Below are 26,318 nucleotides of genomic sequence, written 5' to 3'. Positions count from 1 at the left end.
TCTAGTGTTTCTTATTTTAGTCAGAAAGTGTAGGAAGCTTGTGTAAAGCGCCATACATTATAATACACGTTTTGTATAAACAACTTAAAATATGGTCCAGGTCTATACTGACATCTAAATCAACCACAATGCATGTCTGTAGTCTGATATACCACTTTCCTTGATTGCTCTGTTCAATTTATAATGGTATATTTCAACAGCAACTTATAGGTGATTACGCCATGTTGACAGTGATGAAACCCTGTCCTGTAGTCCTGCTATAGCAAATGGCTCTGATGTTGAGAGATCATTTACAAAGAACTGCAACCATAAACACACACATACAGACATGCACAAGCTCAGACACACATATGCCTGCACACGATGATCTGGTTATGGAGAGCTTTGGACCAGGCGACTCATGGGGACATGTGGCAAAGCTTACAGCCTATGAGACGTACGTAAGTATGTGTTTTCCAGCTAACATGGCTAACTTTGCGGTTCAGAAATGATCAAATGGACCCTTATCATATCTCAAATGGATCATGAGACTGGCCACCAAACTGGGTCAGACAACAGTAGAGCAGTTATTTGTGCTGGCCTTCCCATAGCCACATCTCTGATACTTAATGAGACATCTTATCCATGGATGCAACTCTGGCACGAACGCAGACACGGTTTGTGTGAGTTTAATAGGTCAAGATGGAGGTTGTGAACCATGTGTGAACTATAGAACTCTCAAATACAAAGTTAAATCACAAAAACCAAGCATGCAAAACTTACGCTATATATAAACACCATAGGTCAAATGAGCGGAAATGTCAGAAGACTAAACAAAGTCAAACAGACACAGGGTGAAATTACGCTTTTTCACACATCACAGAAAGCAAACGTCAGACAGAACGCAAACGTTACGCAGTACAAAGCAACTTTTTAAACGTCATATTTGATTTTCTTTTATGATCATAAATGTGGAATCACATTCCAGAACTCTCATCTGTTCGAGATGATGTCGTTTTAGCTAATTATATTGATTTATTGCTCCAGGAAAAACCTCGATCCATGCATAATTCAGTTTGGAGATGAAAACCCACATATGCAGCATGCAAATCTCTCTTAAATCTGTCTGACTGTGGCTGAATAGCTGTATTATACAGAAGTAACAGATTCTGTGACGGATTACATAAGGCTTTGCTTTTGAACATTCAGATTAGTAGGTCAGGTAATTAGCCTCAGTCATTTCTAGAGTCACCAGATAGATCTCATTCCCAGAAAGACTAAAGGACTGACATAGGATAAACTAGCAGATTCATGTACTTAGATTCTTAATGATAAGCACAAGCTATCCCTCATGTCATGTCATGGTAAATATATTACTCTTATATTATAATAGAGCTGCTGTGCAAACACTCCCGGCCCAGGTCACCAAGACCATTTATTGAAACCCTCGCTTACTGTTTTGACATCACATGTATAAAGTTTAGCCAGTATTTAAAGAGGTTTCAAGGAGGAAAGCAGTAAAAACAATCCATTTAGGATCATAGACAGGGTGAAAAAATTATAACCGCAAAACTAAATCACTGTTTTTTGTGCATGAAAATACAGTAATATAAGTGGACTTCAAAAGTTTGGGGTTGTTAAAGGAGAACTCCGGTCAATTTTAACATTGAGCTCATTTTTTTGTACATTTGGAGTGCTGTCAATACAGAGAACAACGACAAAAATCGGTGTTGCCTACACCGTGTTATCCTCTTTTTAAAATCTGCACCCTGTTGACTTCAGTGGGGCAAGTTTTAAACCTGCTTTTAGCCTCTTAACATCCTTGATGTGTCATTACAAGTGCACAGGTCATGTGAGTGATTCCTTCGGGGTGAACGCTGGTTAATCTGACTGCAGTAGATGTGAAAGATAATGATAAAAATTATCTTTATTCAGCCAGCGCTCATACCTGTATTTACATCATAGAGATTTACATCCTGTTTTCGGTCGAAGTCCACAGTAATCGATTGTCGAGTTCACGCGCGTGATCATAGATACTAAACCTATGCGCGTGAACTCGACAATCGATTACTGTGGACTTCGACCGAAAACAGGATGTAAATACAGGTATGTGCGCTGGCTGAATAAACATCATTTTTATTCATATCTTTCACATCTACTGCAGTCAGATTAACCCATGTTCACCCCGAAGGAATCACTCACATGGCTGGTGCACTTGTAATGACACATCAAGGATGTTAAGAGGCTAAAAGCAGGTTTAAACATTGCCCCATTGAAGTCAACAGGGTGCAAATTTTAAAAAGAGGATAACACGATGTAGGCAACACCGATTTTTGTCATTGTTCTCTGTACTGACAGCACTCCAAATGTACAAAAAAATGAGCTCAATGTTAAAATTGACCGGAGTTCTCCTTTAAGACTGTCAATAATTTTTTGAACGAAGTCTCTTATGTTCACTTATTTGATCAAACATATTGTGACGTGTTATTACAATTTAAAACTCAATTCTTCACTGTCACATGATCCTTCAGAAATCCTTCTAATATGCTGATTTGGTGCTTTTTTAAAACATTTTTATTATTATCAATGTTTGAAAACTGTCACCTTTATTTCTAGCACAAAAAAAAAAAAAAAAGATTGTTTCAAAACAGCTTTACAGTAATAGACAGTAATGTATTCATTACTTCAATGAGCTTATTTTTTCTGCCTTAAATTAATACATTGTTTAAATTAATGCATTATTAGCGAACTGCACAATTTGTATATGTACATTTCTGAAAACCATAACTTGGACAAGGTCACCTCTGATAACAGATCACTCTAAATTGTAATGTAGACATACATTTTCTGTAAAGCTGCTTTAAAACAATATGTATAGTGAAAAGTGCTATACAAATAAATGTGAATTGAATTGAAAATAATGATTCAATGATGCAAAAAGAATTAAATTCTGCAGTAAAGCAGCTCTAAAAAGACAACAGTACACAGTCATTATTCAGCTGAAATCAGATCAGTGTTGATTCATTTCCGTTCAATAACTGTGTAAAGATCATCAAATATGAAATGAATTCAATTCAGTTACAGTGCTATGCATAAGTTTAGACACCCATGCTAAAGTTGACTAAAAAGAGGAATAAAAAATCATCTTTTGGAAATTGAACTTAATGCCTATATTTAAAAAATTTGGAAAAATCCAACCTTTAAGGACACCAATTTTCTTTGTGAATGAATAATGTATCGTAAATAAATAAATGTTCTTCCTTAAAATACAGGGTGCATAAGTTTGGACACCCCTATGTTAAATTCCTATAGAGGCAGGCAGATTTTTATTTTTAAGTATTTTTATTGAATTTTTTGTTTAGGATACTAAGCATCCTGATAAAGTTCCCTTGGCCTTTGGAATTAAAATAGCCCCATATAATCACATAGCCTTCACCATACCTAGAGATTGGCATGGGGTACTTTCCATAAGATCATCTCTCAATGCAAATCAAACTAGCTATTAGGCTAACTGAAATAAAACCATGCCAATCTCTAGGTATGGTGAAGGCAATGTGATGATGTGGGGCTATTTTAATTCCAAAGGCCAAGGGAACTTTATCAGGATGCATAGTATCCTGGATCCATGAAGTAACTGGCCTTTAAAAATAAAAATCTGCCTGCCTCTATGGGAATTTAACATAGGGGTGTCCAAACTTATGCACCCTGTATTTTAAGGAAGAACATTTATTTATTTACGATACATTATTCATTCACAAAGAAAATTGGTGTCCTTAAAGGTTGGATTTTTCCTAATTTTTTAAATTAAGGCATTAAGTTCAGTTTCCAAAAGATGATTTTTTATTCCTCTTTTTAGTCAAATTTAGTATGGGTGTCTAAACTTATGCATAGCACTGTATAAAACAGTTCTGCAGAAAACAGTGATTTCATCATCATCCAGCTCAGTTCAGTTCTCATCCAATACTGTCAGTCAGTGAAGTCAAATCAATAATATTGCTGAATACTAAGTGTTCCCCAACTAAGCAAGCCAGAGACAGCGGCAAGGAACCGAAACTCCATCAGGTGACAGAAATGGAGAAAAAAACCTTGGGAGAAACTAGACCGGGGATACGGGTGGGCATAATGATTGTGATTTCGCTTAGTTTTATAGTGGTTTTGCTCTCTCCTCTTCTGCTTTGTTTTTGTTTTAATTTTTCCTTGTTGCGGCTGCTCACAGCAAATCGCACTGCGCTTTATTAGGTGCTTTAGTGCTTAAAGGGATACTTCACCGATTAGCATTAAGCTTTGTATCAATAGAAACCCGGTAGTATTTTCGAATGACCGTGCTTCCCTCCCTCATGTCCCCCTGAGACGAGAGATTTCTGTATCGTGTGTCTGGAAAAAAAAACTCAGGAGGCTTTTTTAGTCCAGAGGTTAGAGACTACAGCCAGTAGGAGGAGCTAGTTCTGCATGTTTTCAACCCGCCCATAGGGGGATCTCAGGATAAAACAACGTCTTTTCAGATTCGAGTCAACTAATAGCCTAGTTGTATCATTTCTGCCCTCTGTAACCGGTGGGCGTTGCTTGGGAGTGGCCTTGTAGGGCAGCAAAGCAAATGCATTCTGGGAGTTGTTGTCTTTCATCCACATGAGCCAAAAATACATTTTCTGGCTTTTCTCAATCTAGAAGGCACCAACTTCTAAAATAATTTCACATTTCTACTACATAAATGACCCAATTTAAATACACAATCATCTTTCCAGCGGTGAAATATCCCTTTAAGTCATGGGTGCAGAGACCGGTCTATCAATTGTTTTTTTCCTTAAAAAATTAAGCGGGTTGAGAAACATGGGGTGATGCCAAATATTCTGGCCTACCCATCATTTTAAAGCATGTTTTAAAGAACTTCCTAGATCCTACACCTGGGTCTGAAGCAGTAAATCAGTAAACAATTCCATTTTGGCAGTACAGGAAAGTGACATTTAAAGTGGAGTGCAAACTGGGAATAGCACTGACCTCTCAGAAGGAACAGCGAACCAGTACTCGTGCTTCCTGTCTCTTTGGGCGTACTGCAGCATTGAGGCACTGGCGTGGGAGACAAAGGTCTTCCGCATGGCTCTGCCAACACGCAGGCACAGGAACTTGTGCGACTTGGACTTCTCCTTGCCTTTGGGCAACGGCACCACTGGGAAAGGAAACAAACAGCACAACTGCACCTGTTTTTCATAGTCATCTCAGCGTGTAAAACTAAAACATGAATCTTGCATCCCATTTTGATTAATCTAAATTGTAGCATATTTATGCATGCTGGATGCAGCATATGCTAAATGAGCTGTCATGTTGAGTGAGCTGATGTTATTAGTGTGCTGGAGAGAAATAAATAAATGGAACAAATTAAATCTGTGGATCTCCTGCACGACTAACTGAAAATGTATCTTTCAGCATATTTTTTAGTGCCACATCCTCATTAGACTGCAGCAGTGATACAGCAGGATCAAATGGAGGCTGACACTTCGATATATTTGTAAGTTATGTTATGTCATCAAGGATCGGATATCTTTTATTCAAGCAATATCCTTGGGGAAAGAGAGAGCGAGCTACAATAAGAAATAAGCTTAAAGTCAACATGAAACATTGCAACCCATTTTACTTGCATTTTCTATGTTCGAAGTTCAGACTTTTTTTTAAATCCTTTCTCAAAAAATTATCTGTCAATAGCATCTTGATATTTCCCACTACTTTTTCAGATGTATCGCTACTTGCAATGAACAGCTCTATTTTTTATTAAAAAACATTAACAAAGATTAACAAATACAGTAATAATTGTATTGATCATGGTTAGTTGATATAGATATGTTAGTTAATACATTATCTAATGTTAACTAATGAACCTTATTATAGTGTTACCATATATACATATAAACAAAATAAATAAAAACATAAACATAAAAATAAATATACTTTAAAAAGTACATATTTCAATATATATGGACCAAATTTTTATGATGAACTGATGAATCAGGTACAAATAAGATCATGTAATGGTGTCAAATTTGATTTCATGTTGACTTAAACACATGTCACATGTGCTAACAGTAGGTTACCTTCCTCTGTACTCTGTCCCTCGTCTGCTCCAAGCTCAATAGCTGGTGTGAAATCATTGGAAATCTTTTGTTCTCCTTCCTTCATATCACTGGTGGATTGCATAGTCTGAGCTTCCACGCTCTTCTGTGACTCATGGGCTTTTGCAAAATCCTCAACAGCCACAGTGTCCGAACAAAGCGACTCAGATGTGGTGCGGGATTTGGCCTCATCTGCAGGTTGGTCCCTCACTGCATTCTCCAGAACGTTCTCAGACAGCACCTCAGTGGATAAACCTGTGGCATTCAGACTCTGCTCAATGCCACCATCCCTCCATCCTCTTCCCTCAGTTCCTGTATTTTGTACAGCTTCTTTTACATCCTTTTTGTCATCCATGGTAGGTTCTTCAGTGGTTGTGGCGGCCTGGTTGATGGTTTGCACAGATTCAGAAGACGCACCAGAGGACTTTATCTGCTGCAGCTCGTCGGAAGATGTTGCTAGGGGATCATCGCGGACTGGAGAAAGTTCTGACTCGGTAAAAACGTCTTCGGACAGAGAGGCTTCCGTGCTGCGAGGGGCCGTACTGGTGCTGTCGTTGCCCGTCTCGCGGATTCGGTGTGCCGCATCGCCTGCATTGAGACGTGTTGCCCTCTTGAGATGGCTTACCTCAGGTATTGAAGGCTCAAGCTCTAGATCTCTGGGTTGACAAAAAAAAAAACATGACACATTGCTATATGACTTGCATTTCCCTGCTAACGTGATCAAAGTGGTTATTATCATGTTGCTATGCAGTTGCTAGAGTAATCTAGGGGGTTGTCTGATCATATAGCAGTTATCATATCTGTAGCAAAAATTATGTACAAGTAAGTGTCGCTTAAGTAACTTACGGTGGCACGAGCTCTCGGACCCTGATGTCGGTGATCTCCCTGCACATGGCTGCGGACTGCACCTCCTCCAGCGGGCACATGATCCCGTACTCCTCACATCCTCGCTCCTGCACCAGCCGGTCCAACTTATGAGGGTCAAACATGACGTTGTTTGGAGTTACCAGAAGCACACCACTTACTATACCCTAAAAGATTGAGAACAGAGGAGAAAGATGGCAATGACAAATCAGTAGACCATACACTACTCTTTTACATATCCAGGAATGATCATCACAGTAAAAATCAGTACATATTGTTATTGCATATTGATTATTCTGGCCACAAACCATCCACTTAGACAGGAAGAGATCAACATGAAATGCAACCAATGTTTTGGATTTGGTTTTCATGCACTGTTTAGGGGTAAATCTGAAATCAGTGATACCACAATAATAGGTCAGCATGGAAAATGTAGCCTATATGAGTGATTGCTCAAAAAATACTGTAAAAATTTGTGACAATGTTTGTAGACTTTGTGATCATAATTTCTGTCCGTCCCAAAGTAACAAGTACCATATATTTCACATAATCAAAGTGGAATATGTATTTATTTATTTTGCAATATTATTCATTTTGAAGCAAATTGAAATTTGCAGTACACAATGCCAAGTACACATGCTAAAGCAGAAATTGAATTTTTTATAAATAAAATGTATTTATCTAAATATTTATATACTTACAGCACTAAATATATAAAGAAATATATAAGTACATTAATAGATTAAATGTTCAGAAAAAATATAGATACATATACATACACACACACACATACATTCGTATTTATTTATGTTTTTTCTGAACATACACACTACTGTTCAAAAGTTAGGTAAGATTTTCAAATATATTTTTTATATATTTTTTACATTTCTTCTCTTTATCAATGGTGAAAACAGTTGTGCTGCTCAATATTTTTGTCGAAACCGTGACACATTTTTGTTCAGGATTCTTTGATGAATAAGAACAGCGTTTGAAATTTAAATCTTTTGTGACAATGTTAAAGTCTTTACAGTCTCTTTTGATCAATTTAATGCATCTGTGCAAATTTGGGTATTAAGTTCTATGGTAGTGTATATATTTCTAATACGACCTCTAACAAACAAATGTGGCAAATTTTGGTAAATCCAGTGACTAGAAACAATCACTGCGCCAGAATCTGCACACAGAAATCACTCACCTTGCCATCTGTGATGTATTTGCAGTTCATTTTAAGGAACTTTTCCGTAAGAGCCTCTTCTTCCTCGGAGGTGGACGACACCACTCTGGCTGGTCGAGGGGGCCCGTGACATAAGCTGTGTCTCCGGTGGACATCATCTGAGTCCTGGTGGGATGAAGATGGTGTGAGAAACAGCTCAATCAGAGGTAGCCCTCGCCACATCACACTGAATATGCCCCAACCTTTAGCTCATGGTACGTCCTCTAACACCCACACCCACATATAAACACACACACACACACAGTCATCATAACAAGGAGGCTTGGAAAAAACAACCCATTAAGGCATAAGGTAGATCCCTTGAGGGCTCTCTGCTATAAGAAGGCTGACAGGCGGAAACCAAGGAGACGGAGGCAGGTTTCCTAACATGATTCTGCACCGGTTGAGTGACTGTCAGCATCTTTGTGTGTTTGTATGTGTGTGAGCTCATTATAGGACAAGAAAAAGAAAAGCCACCGCTCACTTGGTGCTGACACAATAATACAGATCTAATGAATATAAAAAGTTACTTTTAGCTTTACAAAATTTCACATGCATTGCAGCAGAATCCTGAGCCGATACTCTTGGATTTGAGCTAAAATTGCAAATACGGAACACACGTTTGACTCCTCGCTCAATATATTTCAACTTCTCACACAAAGAGCTCTGTGAAACAAGAGCACACTGCAACCTCTCATAACTTAACAAACAAACATCACTTGCTCATTTAACACTAATAAAAGAAAACCAGGTTGTTTACAGGAGTTCACAACCAAGCAAGTGATGCACACATATGTGACCTTGGACCACAAAACCAGTCACATGGGTACATTTTTTGAAATTGAGATTTATACATAATCTGAAAGCTGAATAAATAGCTTTCCATTGATGTATGGTCTGTTAGGATAGGACAATATTTGACCGAGATACACCTATTTGAAAATATGGAATCTGAGGATGCAAAAAAATCGAAACATTGAGAAAATCGCCTTTAAAGTTGTCCATTTATGTTCGCGATTGTGCTGCATTCACTCACAAAAATAAATGTTTTACATATTTACTGTAGTAAATTTACAAAATATCTTCATGGAACATGATCTTTACTTAAAATCTTAATGATTCTTGGCATAAAAGAAAAATCGATAATTTTGACCCATTCAATGTTTTGTTGGCTATTGCCACAAATATACCCGTGCGACATGTGACTGGTTTTCTGATCCAGGGTCACATTTGGCCCTCAACATAACCAGCAAAAAATGCTCATATGTAAAACTACAACTGATAGGCCATGATGGCCCAACACATGAATATTACATGTGTACAGACTGTAGACAAGTATATAAATGTATGGCTGCTGTGATTGACTGCACAGTTTAGATGCACTCCACTGTGTATGAATAATCAGCAAAAAAAGCCAGCACTGAGTTACATGAATATTGCATGAATTCATGTGTTTTCGTGTAATGTGCTGACAATGTAACAGTCAATTCTCCAGCCTATTACAATTACAGGGATATGAATGCGCATTCTTATTTGTGAGATGCATGTTGATACCTGAATACATTTGAAGTTAGAACAAGCATGTGCTTGCTTTATCTATTGATGACTCATGAGGAAATGCAATCATGAAACCCCTGAATCTCTGGCACTGGGCAGCGGGACCAGTAAATCCATGACCATATGGAGCCGGAACTACACACTGAGTCACACACTAATCCAACAGAGGTGACACAATCCATTTGGCAACCTCAAAATGGCAGCCCAGGACATAAATTAGACCCTTAAACCACACAAGAACAGATGAGAGCTTAAAAGTAGCCATGGTGATCTTTCCAAGATATCTTCCTTCTTATTTGTCATCAACTAGGGACAAACATAGCCGGGAGGAATGCAGTTTGTCTGAATACAACAATTACTGGAATCTCTGGCTTCATAGAGGAATAACAACTGTGCCCAAAAGGGAAATTCATCGCCACCCCCTTGTGGACACAAAACTATCTGAGCCTGATATTAAAGAAACAGTCCACCCAAACTCAACATCATGATGTTTGTAACATGCATGATATCTTTTATCTTTTCATAGAATTATAATTGATGGGAATGGAGTTTCAAACACACAAACATAAAGAATTACACATAAGATGGTGGTGTGGCGCAATGGATAAGACACATGCCTTTGGTGTGAGAGACCCGGGTTCGAATCCACTGTGAGACACCAATGTGTCCCTGAGCAAGACACTTAACCCCTAGTTGCTCCAGAGGCGTGCGACCTCTGACATATATAGCAATTGTAAGTCGCTTTGGATAAAAGCGTCAGCTAAATGAATAAATGTAAATGTAAATGTAATAAGATGTGCGTTATACAGTGGGTCAAGTCTAGGATTTTTAAAGGGGCGGCAAAAAAGAAGTAAAAAAAAAAGTCTAACAACTAAAATAAATAGAAATACATATATGAAAGCAGGTCTTTAAAATGTCTGAAGCATGTAAAGTATGGCCACTGATTTGGATCTCTTGTCCAATTTAATTTGACAGGCTTAGCGACTACAAATTAAAAAGCTGGTTGAAGTAAATGGAAAATAATTGAACTGATGTAAAAATGCAAGCTATGCAAAATGATAGTCCATGGCACTTCTGTTTCACTTCACATGGTCTATCGCATAAATGTAGACATAGAGCATTAGTGTGAAATGATCCAAGCAGTTTCACTTAATAACTTGCTGGTTTTTCAGCTGAGCAAGTCTTCTTATTAAACTGGACGGCCCTTAATGAAACTCAACTTATTACATGGATTATTGAATTTCCCCATTCCCGTTCCAAATCATGGAAAAATATGCTTATACACCACAATGAGCTAAAATATCTTTAGACTTCACAATAGAAAGGTACATAAAACAATGCATGCTCAAGGGTCAAAACGCATACGCGGTGAACAGTATAAAAAGCGATTCTTCTTGCTTGAGTAACAAGTTGTGCGAAACTGACCAGACCTTGGCAAGCAAAATCATTTAATCATATACATGTGCAATTTAAAACAATGATAAAGGACAAATATAAGCCTGTTCTTTTGCTATACAATCCCCCTGACAGCTGTGGATGAAGACTGAGGTGGCACTTACTGTGGTGGCCTTCTCGAGATCAGCCTCTGAAGAGGTGAGGGAGAGGGGGCTGATGGGACTGAGGGAGGGAGAGCTTTCTGCACTGGAGATGTATTCCGGGTCAGGGACGTACAGCACCTGAAGAGCAAGACACACTCAGAATTTAGATTTATATCATCTCACATGCAAACAGCAATGGCTTTTAGCCAAGTCAAATGAATGAAATCAGTGAATTGAAACAAGCAGACAGCTAGCTTGATCTCCAACAAAACCAAATGACAAAAGAAAGCAGAGAGCATGAATTACCATTCAAAACTCAGCAAAGAAGCAGTTTACTGAACAAATAGAACGTATATTCTTCTACAAAAGATGCAGTTCTTTTTTCCGGGACATTTCCCCCGTTTTAAATGGTTTCAATTCTTACCCTGAGGATCACGATATCTCTGCTCGTTAATGTGAAACTGTGGAGGCACCAAGATGAATTTGCTACTTAAAGGGATAGTTCACCCAAAAATTAAAATTCTGCCATCATTTACTCACCCTCAAGTTGTTTCAAACCTGTATGAATTCTTTTTTTTCTGCTGAACACAAAAAATATATTTTGAAGAATGTCGGTAACCAAAAAGTTAATGGGCTCCATTGACTTCCATAGTATTTTTTCCCATACTATGGAAGCCAATGGGGCCCAACTGACTGTTTGGTTACCGACATTCTTTGGAACAATTTGAGGGTGAGTAAATGATGAAAGAATTTTCATTTTTGGGTAAACTATCCCTTTAAGAAGGCATTTGAATTTCGAGGTGGCACATTTTATTTTTACCTTACTCCTACTACACTAGATACTGGGAAAAGCAATTGACTGGAAGAGTTCAGCTGGACATAGAGACCATCTGCTCTGAAAATTACTACACCATACAGTACCTTGCCAGGAACCACAGCGCGAGAGAAGAGTTTGTTGAGCTGGACGAGCTCGTTGGGAGTCGTGTCAAACTTCAACGCAATGCTGTTGAGTGTGTCCCGAGACTCCACCTAGGCACACAAAAACAAAAGTTAGATATCATTTTATTAGCTAAAAAAAAGTTCTAAAATCAAGACATCCGCTTCCAAGTAACACGGCTGACTAAGCATTTGAATCTGTTGGAACAGCAAATCAAGGCCCCAGTGAAAACCATCCAATGCATTCGTCTAAAATTACTGTTCCCTTTGTCTCCTATCCATCTGAAAAAAAAGTGTACAATTAAAAAGAAAACAGCATTATTTTATTTTCGTAAATTGCTACATTCATCCAGTGTGTAGCATGTAAAATACAAAATAAAAGTCCTAGCTAACAGCTAAAATGTGACCGTTTAAATGTGATTTTGTCCATTTAAACCTAATGGGTATGTCCAAAAAACATAGTGAGATGCATAACTAAACAGCTTTATATAAGCTCTAACTCACCAGGTGTTAAATCAATATCTTTTTGATGGTTTGATTGTGGCTGAAGCCAGAGCGCTAACCTTCTCTCAACATACAATATCTGTCCTTCAATGCCATGGGGAGATGAATGCAAATAGCATTCAAGAATCTCTGAATCTCTAAATGTCAGGTTAAACACACAAAAGAGCGCACAGAGGGACGTATAGAGTCGGCTTCGAGTCTGAAAAGCTTTGAGAAATATCTCGCCCCATAAAAACAAAAGCATCTTTGTGCCACAATGTTTGACAAATGGTTTGAAGAAACATAACATCTATAGAAATTACATAATCATAAAAAAAGAAAAGCATTCAGTGAATTCAGTCATTATCTCGAGACACACATTATAATTCAGCACATTCAGGCCGCATGATGCATGAGTGTGTTTACTGCAATGGCGACAGTGAGGAATTCATCCTCTGGTGGCTCCTTGCAGTTGCAAGATGTGACATTTGTATGTTTTGATAAATCCCCAGGTGGCAGGATCTCAGATCACCGGATCACTCAGTCACCTGATCCAAATCATTGATTCTCATTGGGTATCGCTTACAGTCCAACAGCCGGACATAAATAATTGAGAGCCATCTCTCCGTCTGCATTCAATTTATCCTTTAGAGGCATCCTTCACTGAGTCTCACACACATTTGCATATTATATTATATATATATGTGTGTGTGTGTGTGTGTGTTTGTAATGTGACACTGAAGAGCAGAGTAATGAATGCTGTAAATTTACCTTTCCTCTTTTAAAATATATAAAAATATAAAACAGTTATTTTAAATTGCAATAATATTTCACACTATTACTGTTTTTACAGTATTTTCCATCAAAAAATGCAGCATTGATGAGAATAAGAGACTTATTTCGAAAAACTTACTTATTCCAAACTTTACACAGACACACACACACACACGCACGCATATAAACAAACATCTACATGAACACAAGGTGACAATAATAAAGTTTCAAATTGTTTGGGATGTAATACACTGTCTATTTCAAAAGATATCTTACAGTTTTTCATCAAATCTTCTATCCACGTGCAAACCCCACTTCCAATATGTGCTATGGAATGAAAACTCATATGAGGTACATGGATCTCATCATAACCTGAGGAATGAAGTACAGTCGCTGTGTAGCTCTAAGAGCATTGATTGATTAAGCCCATCAATCTCTGTGGTCACAGGGCCACAAATCACTATGATTGGTTAGTGTGGATATTAGGGTGTGCAATTACACAGGGGAAGTGTACGGTTTCACAACACTGACAACAAGAAAGAGAAAGGTGGGGGCTTGGTTACAAAACAGAAACAGTTCCAGCTAAAACTTCAGGAAATTCTTTTTATTGCCTTAATAGCAGTTTCATTCCAACTTTTTCAGTGACCAGGGAATATAGAAAAGGGCAGACATCGATATCCCAACACTAAGTATTTGGGATGTAACTTGCACTGCACCATTTGTGCTGAAGACACGAATGAGACTATCATTTTGAGGAGAAGAAAGCTATTACTTTCTCAAGTGATCAGACGATTTTCCCCTGATGGATGATAAAATGAACAAAACAATTCCAAAAATGGGACCAAAGCCTAAAAGAAATTCAGAGTGAATATCATAGAAAATATGTGGTGGACTCTTTTGACCTACACCAATAAACATTCACCTAGAAACCACCCTGATTGCCTTAGCAACTGCATAGCAACACCTTGTAAAACACACACAATTCCTTAGGCATCATAGCAGCTAGTTTTGCAAGGGTACCACTCACGTTTTTTCTTTTTCTCTTAGAAAATACAAAAATCTACTTTTGACACTGATATCATAGTATATTATAAAATGTATACTACTTGCATGAGTAGTAGCTCAAATTTAAGATGCTTTAAGTAAAATCAGATTTTAAAACCTTTTAACATGCAGTAAAATGGTTGAAAAAATCCATCCCGATCAGGGTTATTATTGTTAACTAAAACTATTTAAAAAATGTTTGTTAATACAAATAAAGCTGAAATAAAATGTTAATTTTAGATGAAAAACTTAAAAAATGTAATGAAAATGAGAAATATTGCCTTGACAACTGAAATTTAAGTAGTTGAAACAATAAAATGATGAACTGGAAATAAAAAAAAAAACTAAAACTGAAAATAAAATATGAATATAAAAATCTAAATATTTAAAAAGAACAAAAAAAATTACAAAAACATCTAAAAAAATTACAAAAAAATTAAACCGAAACCTGAAAATATAAAAATAAAAGCTAATGCAAAATATCAATACAAACTATAACAGAAACAATACAAAAAGGAAATAAATAATACTAAAATAACACTGGTCATAATATTATTTTATTATATTATATTTTATTTATTAGTTTAATCAGATCATTGCTATAATTTAGATAAAATGAACTACATTTACAAAATAAAAATAAATAAAAATAATAAACTACACATAAACATACACAAATAAAAAAATTATAAAAAAATTAAATAATATATTCTCTGTGCTGTATGTACACACACAGACTTTCGAAATAAATCTCTGTTCCGTGCACATAAAGGTTTGTCTAAAAGGCAGCAGGCTGACAGAAGCACCAGCGATCTGCCACCTCGTCTCCCAGCATCCCCGGCAATCCCACTGTTACCATGGAGAAAGTCACCACCTGATTTGAGGTCATCTCAAGAGCAAATGGAAAAGCTTTCTCTCGCTTTCTCTTTCTCTCTATCTTTCTCAAATCATTTATAATGATAAAAGGCAGGAGAAAGGCATGTTTCTGAACAGACTTTAAATGCTCACACAATAAGATGTCCCGCAATCCCCTAATCTAGCCATTTTATTACACGCTTTACATATTTTCCTTTCACAACACCTTGTTTCGCTCCTGCAAATATACATCAGGTAAACTACTGTACCACGAAAAAACAGCAATTAAAGTCATTCCTGCAGAACATACGAACAGCACTGCAGCGGGAATGAATCATACCTGATGTGCACGCTCACATTTCCATCCCAAACATAATTACATACATGCGGCTGTGTGTACACACATTCATCCTTAGTCAAGCGGACAAACACACACACACACACACACACACACACACACACACACACACACACACACCGGTGCATTATGTAAACAGAGCCACCTGGATCAGACAGACAACACTTACTACTCACCACATACTCCATGGTGCCTTTGGGCCTCTGGAAGGATATCCTCCGGACATCTTTCCTCTCCAGCGCACTCTTTTTCTGCCCGGTGTCTGAAAGTAAACGAGGGAGAGTGTGGGTTACGCTAGTCATGGTCCTCCTCTCTCTTCTCATCTCCTCTGCACTCCTCACGGTCTGTCCCCCCCCCCCAACCCCTCGTCCATTAGCATCAGCCGCGGAGCGACAGAGAGAGAGAGGAGGCTTGTTAGTCCGCCAGCCCACACACACACACACACACACACACACACAGGGGAGTGGCTCTCGGCTATCACTGTGTGCCTGGATACACCTCTCCGGCCCCGGTCTACTGGGACGTATGACCCGGTCTGTGAGTCTAAGTTTCCCGGTGACAAGAAAATGCCATTAAACGGAGGTGTTGTTTTGTAAATGGGTTATAAATGTAATTTTTATGAGCATACTTATGCGGGGATCAATGCACTATGCCAGCTGATACCGTATGTGAACGTCTGTGAGTTTATAGAGCAGAAGATTTGATTCTGAAATTTGGACATGCCTAATAAAATAAACTACACTTGCCTTTGGGTGGTTTGTGTTTGGATAATTAAAAACTCCACTTAACGACATTTAAAAGAACTGATATTGTGAAAATCTTCATAAAACTTTGTAAGCATAATCAAATTGGCTGTGCAAGTCATTATTTTGATGAGTTAAAGTAATGGAAAAACATGTTGTCATGACATATTGATCTTATTTTTTACAGTGAAGTTTATCATTTTGAGTAGAAAAATCCCAATGCTGTGGTTCCTCGTTATTTTTCTGTATAATGGATTAAAACAAACTGTAAAATAAAGTAAAAGTAAAATAATGTAATACAATAAAACATGCCTATTCCTTGCCTAACACTCTATTTTTGGCAACTAAAATGCATCATAAAAACATGAATTATCACAAGTTCTAAACTATGAAACTCTAAAAAAAAAATAATAATAATAATCCAATTAAACTGTAATTTTGGTAAATTACACAAAAAAATTGTTTTGTTTTTATTTGATTGTAAATTTTGTACAAGATAAGGGAGTTGGATAGATTAAATAAACTAATTTGGCCTACATGGCTGAAAATGGCCATAGTTGAAGAAATGCTAATATATCTATAACAAAACAAAGCTCAGTAGTTACAGAATAAACACTGTAGCTTTTACAAAACTAGAATGCCTGTCATTAAAACTGAACAAATCCCATTCACTTTGTCTGTTAATTTATTAATTCCACAGATTTGGCCAAAAAGGTAGTGAAAAAAATGTGAACAAAGTCATTAGTGATTATTAAACACCCTGCACGGCTGCACAATGTAAAAAATGTATTTCGGCAGTTTTCGAATTGAATAAAATGTAATTTATTACTGTGATGCAGAGCTGAATTTTCAGCATCACTACTCCAGTCTTCAGTGTCACATGATCCTTCAGAAATCATTCTAATATGCTGATTTGCTGCTCAAGAAACATTTCTGATTATTATCAGTGTTGAAACAGTTGTGCTAGTTAATATTTTTGTGGAAACTGCATTTATTTGAAATAGAATGTTTTCTGTACAAATGTAAAAGTCTTTGCGGTCACTTTTGATTAATTTAATGCAGCCTTGCTGAAAAAAAAAAAAAAAAAAAGTCTTACTGACCTCAAACTTTCGACCAATAGTGTAATACCAAAACCTCAATTTACAGTTGACACAAGCAGCCCACAAACACTGGTCTAAAAGACCACTGACAGCAAATCAGCCATGACATTCCCCTTTCTATCTGCTCTGGACAACAAATCACAGCTCTGAGCCTCCTATTATCTTGGCACCTTCGGGCATGACAGGTTATTTTTAGAAGCAGGTTCCCATCAGTGTCGGAAATGGCTCCCTGACTGAGACCCACTAGCAGATGCCTTCACAGACGCTCGCCGACGGGGGTGAAGGGTCTCTGGATGAGAATGGAAGGTGTCCACTTTGACACAGGCTTCCTGTAGAGTTTAGTTTCAATTCACCCCAGACAAACTAATCAGAATCACCTGGAATGGTACAAGCTGGTGGGATATAACAGGGTTTGAGCAGAATTGAGCATCCCTGATCGCCTTTATCCGGGAGCTGAACTTTTAATTCATACACACATTTTCTAAAGAAAATAGGCAAGCTGCAAATAACAGGTTCTTCAAAAGGAAATCATCACTGCTATCACTTGTAGTAGTACATATTCAAAGTATAAGACAAAACTTCTCTTAACTAGGCTGAGTGTGCATAATAAACTCATTCTCGTTAAAAGACAACTCAAGGGATGATATACTTTCTGGCCGGCCTCAACTGATTCTTCGTTATTCGAAGATTAAAGGAAGCTGGTGTGCCAATTAAAGTCATTCTTACTCCGTGTAAGCCTGATGTAAAGACGGCGTACCAGGATTATTTGAAATGCCAGCTGCACACTTCAACCCAGATGAGAGCCCAGGGACTTCTCTGTCAAAGCACCTGAGCTAGAGGCTGAGATGCTGAGGATACAGCATGAGCACTAAACACGACTTATGCAGGCCAATTTATTCGATGGTGTCCCTTTTGTCCTATAAATGTTCCATCATAATGAAACCGCAAGGGCCAGCAGTTTAAGCCAAGCTTTAAAGGGACCAGATATTGGGGATTTTAAAAAAGGACTTTATTTGCTCAGTTCAGTGCACCATTTAGACACAAAACTGCCTTTAAAGAACCTTCAGATGAATACTAAGCTGAAAAAAGGCCATTGCAAAACAGTCATGGTTATGATGTCAGAAAGGGCTCGAGCACCCACTAAATCTTCTCGTTTTTATAGTTCATTTAAGGCCGTTTGCTGTTATTTTAATGACAAATGTCAAGAGTGCATTATTGTAACACAAGAGCGCATCCATGTAACGAATCTCTCCGTTCGCAGGTGGATTTCTTTCTCTAGCACAAAACTGGACATGCACTTTCAAATATAAAGTGGTCTCATGGCTTTACTCTCGCTCAGATTTCACGCGTACATGCTAAAACTTTGTCCTGTGCACTTTCTCTAGAATTGTCTTTTCTCCTGGATTTAATGTTGATTTAACGATTGACGGGATGAAATAACACGGTGTACCTTTAAATTGTAAAGAAATTACGGATTCACTTTTGTTTCATGAGATTTCAAGCTGATTTTAGTCAGCAAGATACAATAAAGGTATTTATTGAATTTTATTTAGTGAACTGCTAATGATCATCACGTAGCATAAGCTATATCAGCAAGAACGTGACTCGCGACAATACTCATGGATAGAATGTGATTTTGTTTGGTTGATAATATATATTTATTTGCAGTCTGTGCATTTTTCTCAAATAACTTATATAATGTACTTATAATGTAAACTTATATATGTATAATTCATTCATCGAGCGCACCATCGAACTGAAAAGGACAGTAGAAAAACTAACAGAAGGCTATAATTAACTACTGAGAAATGAGAATATTGAAATGTTTTAAGGGACATTTGTTGCATAGGCTATGTAGCTATAATTAACACATTTGCTCATGAAAACAGAAGTGAATAAAAAGGTGTTTTATTTTTGGTTGGTAATGTATTTGCATGAGACCCCCACCGACAGAAACATAAATCGGAGCCTATGATGACAGAGGTCATTTACATACAGTTGTAATCAAAATTATTCAACCCCCATTGCAAATTAGGTTCATTGGCAAAATTTACAGACTAACAAATCAAATCGAACAAAAATAATTTAAATAGTTCAACACAACAAATGTTTCAAGTGGTTTCCCCAAATTCAACTGAAAATGCAACTGTTAATCACTGCAGTCTCACAATTATTCAAGCCTATCATGGCAAGCATCTTTAGTGCTTAGTAGAACACCCTTTTGCTGCAAACTAGAAGTATAACCAGGCATCAGCTTCTGGCAGCGTTTCCAAGGATCTCCAGTTCAGTAATTCTTGGGTTTGCGTGCTGCAATCACCACCTTCAAATCCCACCAGAGATTTTCTAAGGGGTTCAAGTCAGGTGACTGTGATGGCCATTGTAGAATCTTCCACGACTTCTTCTGCAACCAAGCCTTAGTGGAATTTGAGGATATGCTTGGGATCATTGTCCTGTTGGAAGGTCCAATGACAACCAAGGTTCAGCTTCTTCACTGACGGCATGACGTTTAGGATTTCCTGATAGTTCAATAAATCCATATTGCCTTCCACATGCTTCAGGTTTCCAGTGCCAGAGGATGCAAAGGAGCCCCAGAGCATCACGAGCCCCACCATGCTTAACTGTAGACAAAGTGTTCTTTTCAGCATATGCTTCATTCTTCTTCCTCCAGACATACCACTGATCCATAGGGCCGAAAAGTTCCAGTTTTGTTTCATCACTCCACAGAACAAAATGCTTTTAGGTCAGTAGTGGTGTACGTCTTGGAGTTCTGGCATGCGTTACGTACGCGCCTTACTGTGCAAGCTGAAACCTCAGTGCCTGTAGTCACCAAGTCTTGCTGCAGGTCTTTTGCAGTCACTCAAGGGTTTTTCTGAACCTGCCTTCTCATTAATCTGGTTGCAGCCTTTAACTTTGAACTTGCGAATTATGCTTCCAACGGTGTCTCTAGGAACATTTAGTTCCTTCGCTATCTTTTTGTATCCTGTTCCTTGTTTGTGAAGTGCAATGATATCTTCTCTTAACTTTTTGGACCAATCTTTTGACTAGGCCATATTTCTAACATGCAGTCAAATGTGACACTCAACAAACCAAGCCAGTATAGATATTTCATGTGTTCTAGCTCAAGCACACCTGGTGCAACTAATGAAGCCCTTGTGAAACACCTGTTTTGCAGATTTGTGCTGTTGTGAGGGATTTTATTCAGGGTGTTGAACAATTTTGAGACTGCGGAAGTCATTAAAAGTTGCATTTTCAGTTGAATTTGCAGAAACCACTTGAAACATTTGTTGTGTTAAACTATTTCAATTACTTTTGTTTGATTTGTTCATTGTAAACACCTGAAAGTCTGTAAATTTTGCCAACAAACCTGATTTGCAATGGGGGCTAAATAATTTTGATTGCAACTAGAGAAGTCCTAAAGGATTAGTTCACTCCAGAATTAAAATTCGGATAATTTACTCACCCCCATGTCATGTACGTAAATTATCAGGAAATTTTAATTCTGGAATGAACTAATCCTTTAATGGTACCCTTAAAGGGTAACTCACGCCAAAATGCAACCTAGGGTCTTTTTGTTAATCTACCTGAGGCAAACTTTCGTTTAAAAGCATAATTAGAATGGAAACGCCACTTTCAAGTTTGACCGTATTTTCGTTTTCGGTCAAATTGCCTTACTGAAGTGCTCGGGGCACTTCTATGATAGCATCAAAAATCGCTATTTTTAAAACACTAAGAAGCCTCGACACAACATGAAACTTTGCTCGAAGTATCACCAGGGGCTCTACACATGAACTCGAGCATTGAGAACATTGTTTGTGTACACAGAGTTTACTAAAAAGAAAGATTTTGAACAACTCACTGTAGCTGTGTCCACCCGCATTTTGACAGTCAAAAATAGTCGATCTCCGAATGTGAATGAACTGACTCTGAATTTTAGTATTGCTTCTTATATGAGGATCCTTTTTCAAATACAAGGTCAATATTGATTTTCACTAACGACAAAACAACAAATTATCCGTGAATTTATATGGAACTAAGCTATAGGAGCTTTCCATCTTTACTCTCCACCCTGTTACATTACATTCGGAGATCTACTATTTTTGACTGTCAAAATGCCGGCGGACACAGCTACAGTGAGTTGTTCAAAATCTTTCTTTTTAGTAAACTCTGTGTACACAAACAATGTTCTCAATGCTCGAGTTCATGTGTAGAGCCCCTGGTGATACTTCAGCACAGTTTCATGTTGTGTCGAGCCTCCTTAGTGTTTTAAAAATAGCGATTTTTATGCTATCATAGAAGTGCCCCAAGCACTCCCATTCAAAAGGCTATTTGACCGAAAACGAAAATACGGTCAAACTTAAAAGTGCCGTTTCCATTCTAATTATGCTTTTAAACGAAAGTTTGCCTCGGGTAGATTAACAAAAAGACCCTAGGTTGCATTTTGGCGAGAGTTACACTTTAAATCATGGTCATTATCCTGCTTGGAATTACATGCTGATCTTTTTTTACAGAACTATCATTTTAAGAAAAGTAACTTGTCTCACTAAAATAAGGATTATGCATTACGTCAGATTGACGAATGTTGAGGGAGGATATGGCTGTCTAAATAAAGATTTTAATTTAGATTACACTTTAAGATGGCAGAGTACAACAACATTTTTAAACAACAGATTTATGTCTGTATATGATCTCCAGACTGCAGCACGTATTCTCTTGCAGTGAGATTTGCAGGAGACCAAAGCGGGGAGGGTTGAAAAGTGTGTAGGTCAGCTGTGAGAAACACCAACTCAGCAGTTTGCTGTCTCCTCCTATCACCTGTCACATTACAGGCAAGTGGAGCAGGACTCTGGAGTCATTACATGGATTTATAAACCGCTGTCAATCAAAGTATCTGTCACTCCCTCCACTCCCCAGCTGCGGGATAGCACGAATCAACAGCTTTTAGAGTGGAGATTGATTATTGCTGAAAAGAGGTAGAAGGTATCTGGATTTATCATAAGACAGCTGTTTCAATAAAATAAAATATAAACGTTGTATGCAATCACCCAGAATACCCTGGTAACCACACATGTTGAAACATGGTTCAAACAACACCTGTTAGAATGTGAAGGAATTGAATAAAATGTTAACAAGCATTTGAAATTTACTTAATAAACCAAATCATTCCATGTTTCACACATTTAGGCAGATCATCTGCATATTTTAAAGCAGGACATCTGTTACAGCAATAAAACAGCCAGCCGGCCGGCAATCAGTATAAATCACTTTTAGTGAATCTACAAATGAGAAACGAGTCCGGAGGCAAGTTTAGATTTGTGATAGAAAAAGCTTCATATATTGAGTCAAATTATCCTTGCACATAGCAGCCTCACTTTGCTTCTGCGATAAATCTGTGATAGCCTATATATGCCATGTAATCTATAGCTGAGCTGAAAAATAACATTTAAAATGCACAGTTTAAACAGCTCCACTACACACCTGTCTTGAACATGCTCGCAGCTACACCAACAAAAATCAATTGAGAAGAAAAAAAGGACTCCAATACGAGAGGACAAGCTCTTTCATTTGTTATTCTGCTTTAGACTGCGCGATGCAATCATAACCAGGAATTTTGGACTCTTGAAACTGCACTAAACAAACTTTTGACAGCTGGCGTGATGCCTGGTGAAGGAAAAAGTAGGCCACAAGTAAAGTCAAGTCAAACACAGGCAATTGTGTCCATGAACTTTGTTGTATATATTTATTTTATATTATATTATTTTATGTAATTATAATAATAGTCCACACATTAAAACATTAAATTAAAACATTACCATTATTTATTATGCAGTGGAAAACACAAGTTTAGTTTAATACGTTTTAATTATCTAGCATTGTTTACATTTTATTAATATGTTGAGGATATACTGTAAGTTTAATACACCCTCTGCTGGATCATCTTAGTAGTGTCTGAAAATAGGTAACCTGTTTTCAAACCATTAGAAAATCCAACAATTTAGATCACTTATTATTTTATATTTTATATTATTGTCCCTTATTTTGTTTAAGATAGATTCAACTGTATAAAACTGTATATAAATAACACAAATATCTAATCAGCCAATCACATGGAGGCGTTTTCTCCCACATAACTGCCGCTCAATGCATTTAGGCATGTAGACATGGTCAAGACGACCTGCTGAAGTTCAAACTGAGCATCAGAATGGGGAACAAAAATTATTTAAGTGACTTTGAATGTGACATGGTTGTTGGTGCCAGACGGACTGGTCCGGAGTATTTTAGAAACTGCTGATTTACTGGGATTTTCTCACACAAACATCTCTAAGGTTTACACTGAATGGTCCAAAAAAGAGAAAATATCTATTAATCATCAGTTCTGTGGGCGAAAATGCCTTGTTGATGCCAGAGGTCAGAGGAGAATGGCCAGACTGGTTCGTCTGATAAAGGCAACAGTAACTCAAATAACCAATTGTTACAACTGAGGTCTGCAGTAGAGCATCTCTGAACGTACAACACATCCAACCTTGAAGCAGACGGGCAACAGCAGCAGAAGACACACTCCTGTCAGCTAAGAACAAGAAGCTGAGGCTACAATTCACATCGGCTCACCAGAATTGAACAATAGAAGATTGGAAAAACGTTGCCTGGTCTGAAGACTCTCGATTTCTGCAGCAACATTCGGACGGTAGGGTCAGAATTTTGGCGTAAACAACATGAAAGCATGGATCCATCCTGCCTTGTATCAACGCTTCAGGCTGCTGGTGGTGTAATGTGTGTTTTTTCTTGGCACACTTTGGGCCCCTTAATACCAATTGAGCATTGATTTAAACACCACAGTCTGAGTATTGTTGCCGACCATGTCCATCCCTTTATGACCACAGTGTACTTATCTTCTGATGGCTACTTCCATCAGGATAATCCAACATGTCATAAAGCTCAAATCATCTTGTTAGGGGTTAACAGTTTAGAACCCAAGGACCAGATGTTTGAAAGAAGACCCGGAGTCAGAATTATAAAAAATTGAATAAAAGTTTTACTGAATATAGTTTGCAGTTTCATCAGCAGAAGTTCAGCTTCAAGACTCACACAGGAGTTCGTAGGCCGCCCCGCTTACAGTTACAAAGATCAGAGCAGTTATACCATTTCCAAGGTCTAAGCTACGTCATTGCTTACAGGTTTAATGATTCTCATTGGCTAAGAAATAGATAAACATAGTAATTTTACACACATATACAGATAGACAGAAGCATATCTCCATAGATTATGCTGCTGACACTCGGACCCTGAAGTTAGGCACGTCGTGACCTTCCAGGTCGCAGATTTGGGTTGCTGGGTGCCAGCATGTCCCGAACAACAACTCAGTCAATCTCCAACAATGCCAGTGGTTCCTTAACCTGTAAGCAAGACGACTAACACACACACCCGGCCGGCACACATCTTTTCCAAGGTTGGATTTGGCCAGGCTCTAACTATAAACAGGAGTCTCGTCTCAAAACATCAAGATAACAAGTTCTTTCTCTATAGGACACTTTATCCTAAATGGAAACTATAGGCTTTAACTGACAAATGGTACCTTAAACTATAGACTTAAATGACCCCTATAATGTTTTAACATGTTGAAGACCTTTCTCAAACACAAAACAAGTCCCTATTTAATTTCTGGAAGCTGGGATAAATAGGCAAGCAATGTTACTGCATTCAAATATCAAATACTGACATTAATGAATACATGAAAAGAACATTTCAGTAATCACACTGGTAACTTCTATAACAAAGTAAAATCTTCAGAGAAGTCATTCAACTCATTGATATTTAGAAGGAAAAGTATTGATTAATACCTTGATTATAATCACTCATTACATATACATTGAAGCAGCAGTGGATTTCAATCCACTCCCTTCAATCTCAAAACTGGTTTCAACTGGTTCACTATACTCAATGGCCTCCACAGACACCATATCTCATTCCAATAGAGCATAGCCGACAAATCTGCAGCAATTGCATGATGCTATCATGTCAATATGGACCAAAATCTCTGAGGAATGTTTCCAGCGCCTTGTTGAATCTTTGCCATGAAGAATTAAGGCAGGTCATAAGGCAGTTCTGGTACTAGCAAGCTGTACCTAATAAAGTGGCCAGTGAGAGTATATACACTGTATGTATACTGCATATAAATATGGCCAAGTCCGTAAGTTTTCACAGTATCATGCAGAAAGAAAACAAATAAATACCATATTTGATATGACATACTGAAGACAGAGTATGGGGAGGTAAAACTCTCATTTTCCATCCACTCTATTTTAGTGTTTTTATACAGAAGCTCTGCGTCCATTGCACTTCACTTGAGAAGATTACTTTTTGTGACTGTGTGTGTATGTGTGTGTTTGTGAGGGAGCTACCAACAAGAGCTAATTCTGAGCTGTGAGGTTCAATCTCCAATACAGCCACACAGCTATAAAAGGCTTTAAAAGCCAAGAATGCCTAGACCTGTGCTTTTTCTTTTAACCCCTGATGTTTTTGAAAATGGAGAGAAAGCATCCAAGACATTCAACATTTAGGAACATGTACAAATGTGTAAAGCCTCAGGGAAAATTCTATATCTGAGCCACACTAAGTCTACTGCTAAAACACTTATAAAAGGCATTTATATGAACTCTGATGTGATGCTGCTTAAGACAGCGAACAAATTACCATGATTAACAGTCTAATTAGTCTGACTTATGGCATCTAGTACACTAGCCCGACGGAGATCTGATCAAAGAGCTTTGATTAAAAG

At 37.7% G+C, this 26,318-nt stretch overlaps 1 protein-coding gene across 4 annotated transcripts in view; it reads right to left on the bottom strand.

Annotated features, from left to right (window-relative positions):
* oxr1b (oxidation resistance 1b) overlaps nucleotides 1-26,318 on the bottom strand; it is a 56,513-nt gene that overhangs the window by 8,985 nt on the left and 21,210 nt on the right. For 2 of the 4 annotated variants that reach the window (XM_084423765.1, XM_084423764.1), the window contains exons 1-8: nucleotides 23,021-23,129; nucleotides 15,879-15,964; nucleotides 12,174-12,281; nucleotides 11,274-11,390; nucleotides 8,140-8,283; nucleotides 6,927-7,111; nucleotides 6,063-6,736; nucleotides 4,975-5,143 (exon numbers count right to left, since the gene is read on the bottom strand). In XM_084423765.1, coding sequence (XP_084279891.1) covers nucleotides 4,975-5,143; nucleotides 6,063-6,736; nucleotides 6,927-7,111; nucleotides 8,140-8,283; nucleotides 11,274-11,390; nucleotides 12,174-12,281; nucleotides 15,879-15,964; nucleotides 23,021-23,033 — 1,496 coding nt within the window. In that variant the 5' untranslated portion in view covers nucleotides 23,034-23,129. Of the gene's footprint in view, nucleotides 1-4,974; nucleotides 5,144-6,062; nucleotides 6,737-6,926; nucleotides 7,112-8,139; nucleotides 8,284-11,273; nucleotides 11,391-12,173; nucleotides 12,282-15,878; nucleotides 15,965-23,020; nucleotides 23,130-26,318 lie in introns of those variants that run through there. The other 2 variants (XM_084423762.1, XM_084423763.1) reach the window with 1 other exon arrangement.

Source organism: Rutilus rutilus (assembly GCF_951802725.1).
Source record: "Rutilus rutilus genome assembly, chromosome: 11".
NCBI lineage: Eukaryota > Metazoa > Chordata > Actinopteri > Cypriniformes > Leuciscidae > Rutilus > Rutilus rutilus.
Note: the sequence above shows the minus strand (reverse complement) of the source record. Positions and strands in the feature narration are given on the sequence as shown.